The sequence below is a fragment of the Propithecus coquereli genome, unplaced genomic scaffold, assembly GCF_000956105.1.
Source record: "Propithecus coquereli isolate 6110/MARCELLA unplaced genomic scaffold, Pcoq_1.0 Scaffold531, whole genome shotgun sequence".
Taxonomy (NCBI): Eukaryota; Metazoa; Chordata; class Mammalia; order Primates; family Indriidae; genus Propithecus; species Propithecus coquereli.
In genome coordinates this window covers 186,511-196,612 of record NW_012151186.1, presented here as the reverse complement: position 1 = coordinate 196,612, position 10,102 = coordinate 186,511, and the positions used below count along the sequence as shown (strand labels likewise).

The 10,102-nt window shown below is 61.5% G+C and overlaps 1 protein-coding gene across 1 annotated transcript in view; it reads left to right on the top strand.

Moving 5' to 3' along the window:
- Positions 1–5,907, top strand: part of TCF25 (transcription factor 25 (basic helix-loop-helix)) — a 34,019-nt gene extending 28,112 nt beyond the window's left edge. The window contains exons 12-16 of the mRNA XM_012657158.1: positions 553–711; positions 1,857–1,947; positions 3,216–3,295; positions 4,645–4,717; positions 5,115–5,907. Coding sequence (XP_012512612.1) covers positions 553–711; positions 1,857–1,947; positions 3,216–3,295; positions 4,645–4,717; positions 5,115–5,273 — 562 coding nt within the window. The 3' untranslated portion in view covers positions 5,274–5,907. The remainder of the gene's footprint in view (positions 1–552; positions 712–1,856; positions 1,948–3,215; positions 3,296–4,644; positions 4,718–5,114) is intronic.
- Positions 5,908–10,102: the final 4,195 nt, after the last annotated feature.

Genomic DNA, 10,102 nt, shown 5'->3' with positions numbered 1-10,102 from the left:
CTTGAGGCCAGGAGTATAAGACCAGCCTGGGCTACACAGCAAGACCCTGTCTCTACAAAGTAGGAAAAGCGCTGGGTGTGCTGGCGTAGGCCTTACTTTGAGGCTGCAGTCAGCTAATGGCACCACTGCCCTCCAGCCCGGGTGACAGAGCAAGACCCTGTCTCTAAATAAACACACAAACAAGCAACGAGCAAGCAGACATGTAAGAAACATGCGTGGTGTGGCCGGCCCCGTCAGCAGGCCAGCGCGCTGCCCTCCAGCGCGCACTCGCAGACGCACAGACGTGCTTGTTCCTGGTAGTCTCTCCATTTCCGTCGGGTCAGTCTTTCTGCCTAAAGAATGAAACACACACACGGCTCACAAAGGCAGACGCCTGTGCACCGCTCTGAGGAGCTCAAGTGTCTCCAGGTCCGGCAGCCAAAGAGGCCACCTCCCTTCATTCCACCCCTGGGCATGCCCTGGCGACCCCTCTGCCCACCAGCAGGGCCTCCCGGCATGGAGGGCGGGTCTGGCCGGGGCAGGGGCTCTGCTGACAGGCCCTGCTCCCCCCAGCCAGCCTCCCGCCCTGAGCCAGCTGGTGAGTCTATACCTCGGGAGGTCGCACTTCCTCTGGAAAGAACCCGCCACCATGAGCTGGCTGGAGGAGAACGTCCGCCAGGTTCTGCAGGCCGTGGACGCCGGAGACCCTGCCGTGGAGGCCTGTGAGAGCAGGTGAGCCGGGACTTTGCGTGAGGACACGTCAGGTGTGGGCTCCAGCCCCGCCACAGCCCTCTCCTCAGCGACCCTCACACAGGCGCGGGAGCCTCTGGTTCCAGGCAGTGGGGGCTGCAGGCGCCTGGCTTGTCTGCTGGCTCTGGCCTCCCGCCGCTGTGGACAGCAGGCCCACCGAGCGCCCGTTTGAAGGTTTAAAGAGGGTGTGTGTGCACGTGTGCACGGCCCCGGCCTGTCCCGAGGCTTCTTGGGCAGCGGCTGCTGCTGGCGTCAACGCAGAACTGCAAAACCAGTGGGCGGTTGTTGCCTGTAATAGTGGTTTTGTTCGGTGTTTCCTCCGGCCATGTATCCTGTGTTTCCGCATTTGCCGCAGTATTGGCCGGTCTCATTCACACCAGCGTCTCTGGTGGGTGGATGTCTCCCTCCTGGCAGAGGTGCGAGCGAGTGGGCTCCAGGAGCAAGCACCCTCCGTCACGGGTTCTCCTTCCTGCACGTGGGATTTCGGCGGCTTATCTGACGTGCCCCGTCTGAGAAACAGCCCCTCGCCTGCTCTTGTTCAGCCCTCACTTGCTCTGCTGTCAGCACCAAGGCCTGGCGCCAGCTGTGGCCAGGCTGGCACGGGGAGGCTGCGTCTGCTGTGCGGCAGTGCCGCCCACCTGCACTTCTGAGGCGGGAGTGAGGCTGCGCCCTGGGTGGTAGGAGAAGGGAGGAGGCGGCGTGGCACCCAGGCGCTCGCGATCGTGGGGACACTGTCCACTCGCCTGCCCTCCCCCCTGCACCAGACACTCGCAGGCGAGAGCACACTTTGTTCCCCGCGCCGCCTTCCTGGAGCGACTTCCAGCTGGAAGCAGGTGCCCTGTGCCCGTGCAGCGGCGGTGACAGTGGCACCCACGTGTCCCTGCGCGCAGAGCGGCTCAGTGAACCCTCACGAGAAGCCCTTGGCTGCGACTCATCACTCCCATTTTGTGGCCAAAGAGGCCGAGTCTCGGACCGCAGGGCTGGGATTTGCCCCCAGGGTCTGCTCCTACCACAGGCCCTGCTCGGAATGGGGTGTGGAGCGAGCTGCCTCGTGGTGGGCGGCACCCTTGGCGTTTTGCGCAGTGGCTGCCATTTCATTTGCGTTTCCTCGTTTTCCTCGGCCTTAGGCGGAAGGTGCTCTACCAGCGCGCACCCAGAAATATCCACCGCCACGTGATCCTCTCCGAGATCAAGGAAGCTGTTGCCGCCCTGCCCCCGGTAAGGGAGGGGCTGACAATGGGAGCTTTGTGTGAGCCGGTCACGTGCGCCCAGCGAGAGGCCCGGGCCGTCTGGCCAGCCTCTCTCCTGCGGGGCCTGTGGGGTCCAGAGGGCTCGTCCCCGGCAGCTGGGGCCCAGGTGCTGGGCGTTTCGAGAGTAGGTCCTTACGGGCTCAGATCGCAAGCCTGTTCCTGGACCTGCTCTGAGGGCACGTGGCCACATGCTGTGGCCTTGGTAAGCTGTGGCACCCCTGTCTTGTGGCTTTATGGTGTGGCTGCAGGGGCTTCTGTGCAGTCGTAGGGTCCAGTCCTGCTCTGTCGCAGGTCTCGTGTCGGAGGTGTTGCGGGAACCCCAGCTGTTGCTATCTGAAAACCCGTAAAGAAACTTTATCCTTCATTAAGGGATAAGATAGGCCGGGCGCGGTGGCTCACGCCTGTAATCCCAGCACTCTGGGAGGCCGAGGCGGGAGGATCCTTTGAGCTCAGGAGTTCGAGACCAGGCTGAGCAAGAGCGAGACCCCCGTCTCTACTAGAAATAGAAAAATTAGCCGGGCATGGTGGCACATACCGCTAGTCCCAGCTACCTGGGAGGCTGAGGCAGGAGGATCACTTGAGCCCAGGAGTGTGAGGTTGCTGTGAGCTAGGCTGACGCCACGGCACTCTAGTCCAGGTGACAGAGCGAGACTCTGTCTCAAAGCAAAAGCAGGGGGAGAGGGGTGGAATAACATGGAAAGAGTGAGAAAAACCGCAGGTCACAGGTGGTGTGGCCCTCGGCTCATCGTTGAGGACACCTTGGTGCCTCCTGGTTTGCTCGGGGCTGCTCTGCTGGGCCTTGCGACTGGCCCAGCCGGCCTGGTCTCAGGCACGAGCTGCTTGTTCTAATCAGCATCAGCACGGCCCGGGGCACTGCGAGTGGAGGGCTGAGGGTGGGCCAGCTGGCGCAGCAGGAGCTCTGTGTGGCCTGGGTTCGGGTCCCCGCAGCCACTGAAGCGAGAGTTTCTGACACCTGTGTGAGCAGCAGCCACAGGACACTCCCGCCCCACAGTCCTGTGAGCAGGGCAGAATGTCGAGAGTGTCCTGGTAGAAGGAGGGCTGTTCCACCCCTTCGCCCAAAGCTCCTTGGTACAAAGAGCACAGCCGGGTCTGTGCGACTCTTGCTCTCAGTGGGTAGGTCCAGTCCAAACTGGAGCCAGTGGAGGGCTCTGCTGGGAGAGGGCAGAGGCCCCCAGCAGCACCCGTAGCATCTCTCTTCTGCGTCCCTTCCCGAAGGATGTGACCACGCAGTCTGTGATGGGCTTTGACCCTCTGCCTCCCCTGGACACGATCTACTCCTACGTCAGACCAGAGAGGTACCGCTCCACCCCGCCCTGCCCTGTGGCTCGTGCAGCTCTAGGTCAGTGCTTTGGGCCTCACTGGGACCCACCTCCTCTGGACGCTGAAGCTGAGAAACCAGGCACAGGCGTCAAGAGGGCCTCCCCCGCTCTTGAGGAGGGGAGAGCGATAGAGCAGCGCGTGGTCACACATGTGCTTCTCCACCACACGCGTGAGCACTTCTCTGCCAGGTTCCACAGCAGGTGCTGGAATTCAGCGGGAAGCAAAACCAGAGACTCCGCCCTGGGAGGTGCACAGTGAAGCAGGGAGAACAGACATTAAGTTCGGAATCGAGAAATAAACATAAAGTCAGAACTGCAGTGAGAACCCGCCAGGAGAGAGGGTGGGCGTGCTGAGCTGGGGGGCGGAGTGTGCCCTCGGCAGTGGGGAGGGGCTTTCAGAATCTGGTCGCGAAAGCTGCGTGGCTTCCCAGCCGAGGGCCGCCACCCACCGCCGCAGGTCAGAGCAGACAGAGCCTGCCTTTCGAGCAGGCAGGTGCTTTCCAGACCTGGGTGGGACACATGTGGTAGAAGGAAGTCCTTTTTGTCCCACTGAATTCTGTTATAAAACTCGGACTGCATGTTCATGGGAAAATAGTTCCCAGTTATAGTCTCTAAGAAAGATGAAAATAATTTTCTGTTAATGTCAGAAAATAATTTTCTGTTAACATTATGGGCTCAAAAAACCCGTGTCCTGACGTGCTGGATGCTGTGGCACTGAGGAATGTTCTGCCCTCGCCGCGCCCCACAGACCACGGGGTTCAGGGTCTCAGCCCCTCAGTGTAGGCAGGACAGTCCAGTGGGGCTGCGCCGCAGGAGCCCATCTCATCAGTGGGGTCTCCACCTAACAAAGGCTCTGGAGTCTTCCATGCGAGCACGACTAGTTTACACTCCCGAATCCGTAAGTGCCGAAGGAAACAGTGAGACCGCAGATGTGCGTCAACGCAGGCACCTGTGCGGCGGAAGGTGGCCAGGTTGGCTGCGGCAGCCTCCGCGGCCCACTCGGTGTGGGGGGCCGGGCTGGAGAGGGCCAGCCCGCAGCCTGGACGCCCTTTGCTGGTCGAGTCTGAGCTGGTCTTTCCCTCCCCGCCCCCAGCAGTCCACAGCCCCTTCCCGAGCTGGTCGGGGTCTTCACGACCCGCCCAGGGCCCCAATCTGCCACCGCGGGGGAACCCAGGGCCTGGCTCAGGCTCCGTGTCTCTCCCGCGGCTGCTCGGGGCTGCTCCTGCCCCGCCAGGTGCTGGAGAGGGTGGAGGCGGCTGACAGGGTCCCTGTGAGCTGGGCTGGTACCCAGAATGTCCGCTCAGCTTTATTTTCTGGCCTTCCAGGATAAGTCCCGTCAGCCGTGGAAACACAATCGCTCTCTTCTTCCGATCGTTGCTGCCTAATTATACCGCGGAGGTAGGTCCGACACGTCCTGGCTCTCCGGGCCAGTGGGTGCTGGTAAGTCCCTGCCACTGTGACTGTCTGGACCCTGCGGGGCCAGGAGCAGCGCGGAGGGCGAGGAACCACTGCGGCTGTGTCATGCCAGTGGGGAGCCCGTCTGCTCGGGAGGTGGGGTGTGCCCAGCCTGAGGCCGCAGCTGCCAAGCCGGGGCACAGTGCCCAGGAGTCAGCGCAGCCTCTCGACCCCGTCCCCGTTTGCCTGGCCTGGGTGGACGGGAGCTTCCTCTCCTCACAGGGGCCTGGGCGGGTTCGGGGCCCGGCGCGGGGGTGGGGGCTGCCGCAGGCTTGGCAACGCATCTTCCTGCTCGGACCCCAGGTCCCAAGTCCCAGCTCAGAACCTCCCGTTGCCGCAGGGGGAGAGGGCCGAGGACGGCGTGCTGGGGGGTCCGAACCGCAACCAAGGCCTGAACAGGCTGATGCTGGCCGTGCGCGACATGATGGCCAACTTCCACCTGAACGACCTGGAGGCGCCGCGGGAGGACGACGCTGAGGCCGAGGGGGAGTGGGACTGAGCGGGGCAGCCACGTTCCCGGTTCCCGCTCTGGTTGGGAGCGGCCGGTTCCCCGCAGTAGAGATGCTGTTGTCAGCCTGCCCCGTGTTCCCCCCACAAGCGTGTTTCCCTCCCATAAATGGCGGCTTCGATCTGCCGTCCGCGAGTGCTTCTTTCCAGGCACCGAGCCCTCGAACTCCATGTCTCCTCCTGTGACCGCACCGTGCGCCCAGAATCTGGGGAACAGAGCCGGGGGGGCGGAGAAGGTCCCATAGGGTCCCCGTGAGCACCAAAGCCCCTGTGTGGTCCTCACCCACGTGGGGTCTCTGGCTGGGCCAGAACAGAGGTGCCCACGTCACTTCTGTGCCACGGTTGGTTCCTGTGGGGGCCGGCATGTCGGGTCCTCCAGCTGGGTGCCACCGTCTGCCCAAACCGACCAAATAATTGCATTAGAAAACTCGGGGCCGGGGCTCGAGACGAAGGGGAAGCCGGAGCAGGTTTTGGAAAGACAGTTGTCCTGGGCAGCTCTGGGGGTGCACGCGGCAGAGAGTGGGGGCATTCGGTCTGGGTGGACAGGGGACCCTTGCCAATGCCCTCCGCCCCAGGGAGGGCTCCTCTGCTGGGCGGGTCCTGGCAACCTGACGGGCAGTGGCAGACCTGGGGGTGACACGTGGCGGCCTCAGCGTCGCGCTGCTGCGGTCACAGGACAGTTTGCAGACAGGGGAGAGGCAGTCGCCTGTGGCCGATGGCTCAGAAGCCTGTTCAGTTCTGGAAGGATCCAGGACACCTGTTACAGCTGCACCAGGTGTCCGTCCCACCCCCCCAGGCACCTCTCACTGGCCACGAACTTCACCCCCAGGAAGCAGCAGATGAGGTGGGCTGGGAAAAGGTGCTGCCCCTGGGCCCTCGGGCGGAATCTTGGCCCAGAGATGTCCAGTGAGGGGAGAACGCTGCTCAGCTCCCCCAGGTCCTTGTCCCCGACCTGTGTTCCGGGAATGCCCTGGTGGCGCTTCAGTCATTCATGCGTGTGGAGACGCCTGGTTTGGGGTTCGTGGAGACCCGTGAGACCATCCTTGCCGCGCTTCCCAGCGGGGGTTGGGGAGGCCCCAGGGCCCCTGATGGAGGAGGGGTGCCCCCAGCATTGCCTGAGCAGGAGCCGGGGTGTGGTCGCTGCCTCAGGACGTCGGGGCTCCTGCCTGTGTCCACAAGAGATGGCCGCGGGGGGTGAGCGCACGCACGCGCCCCCCTCGGATCCAGGCCTGGCAGCTGCAGCCCCAGCACCTGCCGGCTGTTGCCAGGAGGGTGCGGTGAGGTCAGGGCTGTGACTCAGCCTGAGGCTGCCGCGCTCTTCCCTGGCCCTCCAGCGAGAGATTGTGTGTCGTGGGAACTGGTGCTGCAGCCTTCCCAGCCGGTGGGCCGATGGCCCGTCCAGCCTGGCCGCGTGCAGGTCGGTGGGAGCAAGGACAGGCTGAGCAGGGGCAGGCACCTGTCAGTTACCTCCCCGCCCCTGTTCCTTGCCAGCGTAACTGGGTTTTGTCAGGGGATGTATACGCAGCTCCAGGGAGGTTGACTGGGATAATCCCAGCCTGTCCTAGGTCCGCATGTCTTCACCCTCCACAGCAGGCGTCCTCTGATCAACTTCAGCCAACAGGATGGGGAGTGTGCCAGGGCTCTTCTGTGAAGGTTTTTTTCTCGGAAAATGACAGGCAAGCAATGCCTCTTCCTTCCAGTAGCCTTAAATCCATCCAAGTAGGGGTATGATGTGATGTCTGGAGCTGCAGCAGCCACCCTGCAACCAGGAGTCAAACTTTAAAATGAAGTGTTCCACGGACAGTGAGGCAGAGAGAGGCCAAGTCTGGGCCTCCTGTCCTGAGAAGTCATAAATCATCAGTGCTTCAGCAATGCCGTTTGGGTTTATGTAATTATTTGCAACTAAACCTATTTTTAATGACAATGAGAGAAGACTCTCGCATCTCATCTAAAAAACTGCTTTAGAGGCTTATCTTGCCACCGGTGTCAGGGTGAATGGTGAATCCTGGTTCCTCCTGGGTGCCGACGGGCAGCATTGCTGCTTCCCACTGAGCCAGACCCCAGCTCAGAGTCTTCACAGGTCCCACGGGTGGACACATGCAAGGATACCAGCTTGCCACCTCACGTACCCCTGCCCCCCAAATACAGAGGAAACAGATGGCCCTTGAACCAACACATGGTGACCCAGCACTGGGCCAGGCCTTCCTGAGAGGCTGTGCTCAAGCCCAGTGGGGAGAGCCTGAGGGCAGGTTACTGGCTGCTCATGGGGCCCTGGGCCGCCATGAAGGAAGCTGGGCCCTCTGGTCAGGCAGTGTCCCCGCCGCTCCAGCTGTGGCCATGGCTAGACGCAGAGAGGCTTTCCCTGCACGGATCTTGGGTGCACGTGAAGCGTGCGTGTGGGAGGCCCTCGGTGCTAGACAGTGAACAGACTAAAAAGCACCTGTTTTCAGCCTCCGTATGGGGGTACCGATCAGAAATGTCTCGGATGGTGGAAGGTGCTCCGTGGAAAGTGGGGCGCCTTTGCCCAAGGGAGGGGCGGTTTGCACTCGGTGTGCCCACTGAGTAGGTGGGTCACCCCTTCGTGTCCCCTGGTCACTGTTCACGCAGTGTCTCCAGGGGCATGAGATGAAAACAGATATAATTGGCCAGGTGCAGTGGCTCACGCCTATAATCCCTGCTACTCAGGAGGCTGAGGTAGGAGGATCGCTTGAGGTCAGGAGTTTGAGACCAGCCTGGGAAACATTGAGACCTTCTCTACAAAAAAGACAAATGTTTAATTAGATTGGTGTGGTGGTGGCACCTGTAGTCCCAGCTGCTCGCGAGGCTGAGCCAGGAGGATCCCTCGAGCTCAGGAGTTCAAGGCTGCAGTGAGCTGTGATTGTGCCACTGCACTCCAGCCCGGGTGATAGAATGAGATCCTCTCTCTTAAAAAAAAAAAAATTGAGATATAATTAGCTTTAGGATTATCCAATTTCATCCAATCACAGATAATCCCAAGGCTAATTTATCTCCCCCATGACAATAATGAATCAAAACATTGAATTTTCTCAGCTCAGATGTGTCTCGTCTCCTTCGCACAAAGCCCCCAACGGCCCGTCCCTGAGAACCAAGGCAGCAGTCCTGAGGCAGGGTCACCCACTTCCGATGCCCCCGGCCAGGTCTTGCCAGGAAGAAGGCTGTGGTTGCTTCTGCCAAAGGCTGCCCGGTTCTCACGCCCTTTGAAGTCTCGGGCTGCGGGGGTGGGGTGGGGGGTTGGGTTGGTGCGTCCATCTCAAAGGCCTCATTCACGGAGCTGGAGACGCCGTAGCACGGCAAGCTGGAGCCAGAGGTGCTGCCCAGGGGTCTGCAGGGCTGGGTCCTTGGAGGTGGATTGCAGTGGGCAACCTGGGCTCCCTGTGGCAGGGACACGGCCCCCACACCGGGGTGGCGTCCACCTTCCCCAGCCTGGGCTCCGGTCACGCCCTGGGACCCTGCGCCTCCCTCTGGCAGTTCTCAGCCAGCAGCTGAGTGTGAGGGGCTGAGTCTGCAGGAGATGGAAATTGGGACTGAGGCGAGGCCGTGTGTGGGCAGGTCCTCGTACCGGGTGCTGTGAGGCCCTGGGCAGAGGCACCTTCTCTCACCCTCCCAACGAGCAACTCAGGTACGGCAGGGGGCCTAGGCACTGCCAGGGACAGAAACGGGCCACCAATCTGCAGCACGGTTTGATCAAATCTGTTAAAGCTGAAGATACCCCTCTGCCCATGCAGTCCCACTACTGGGTGTCATCTAGCAGAAATACACACCGGTGTCCACCGAAAGACGAGGGTGAGAGCAGCGTCCCGGCAGCACCGTCTGCGATAGGGAAAGCGAGCCCAGAAGCCACCAAATGCCAGCGGGTTCTGGTCACGTTGTGGTCGCCGCAGTCTTGGGGGTGCGGATTACAATTGTCTGCAGCAACAGTCGTGCCTCTCAGCCACAGAGAGCACAGACTGCATGGCCCCAGGTGTACGAGGCTCCAAAACGGGCAAAACTCATCTGTGGCGTCCGTCACTGGGGCCCGGGAAGGGCCCGGGGTGTCCGGCCTGGTGCCGCTTTCACGGCTGTGTGCCGGTTGGGGCGTTCGTCCTCTTGCGTATTGATCACTTGTGCACTTCGATGTATGTTGTACTTCAATAAAAAGTTTTTTAAAAATAAAACACGGGCAAGATCGTAAATTGTAAAGCGCAGATGTAAGAAACTGTCACCACCTACCACATCAGTGCCTGGAACATGCTCACACGTGGGCGGGGTGGGCATCGCCGGTCAGAGGCAGGTGAGTGAGAGAACGTGTGGGTTTTAACGTGAATATCACAGACACTGAAAACACTCACACTCTCTCCATTCTGCCGCTGGCCGGCTGAACAAACCACTTGCCAGAGCCTCGTCTGTCCATCTGCAAATGACACAAACCATTCCATCCCCCCCTCCACCTTCAGAAGGTTTGCGTCTGCACAGACGCAGTGGTCAGCGAGGGCGTGCTGGGAGTACCCTGGAGTGAGCCCAACCAGGTGCCCAGGGTGGCGTGTGGCCCTCCCCACCGTCCCTGCTGGCCCCTGGGGCTGCATCCTGCCGGCAGGCAAGAGGTCTGCCTGGGACGGGGCTCCTCGCTCAAGGCCTTTCGGCAGGAGGAATGGGGGCTCCGCCAGGGGAGGGCGGGCAGCTGCCTCCTGCGTGCTCGGGTCAGGCTGAGCGAGAGCAAGATGGGACTGAAGGAGGCTGGGCGCGGTGGCTCACGCCTGTAATCCCAGCACTCTGGGAGGCCGAGGCGGGAGGATCGATGGAGCTCAGGAGTTCGAGACCAGT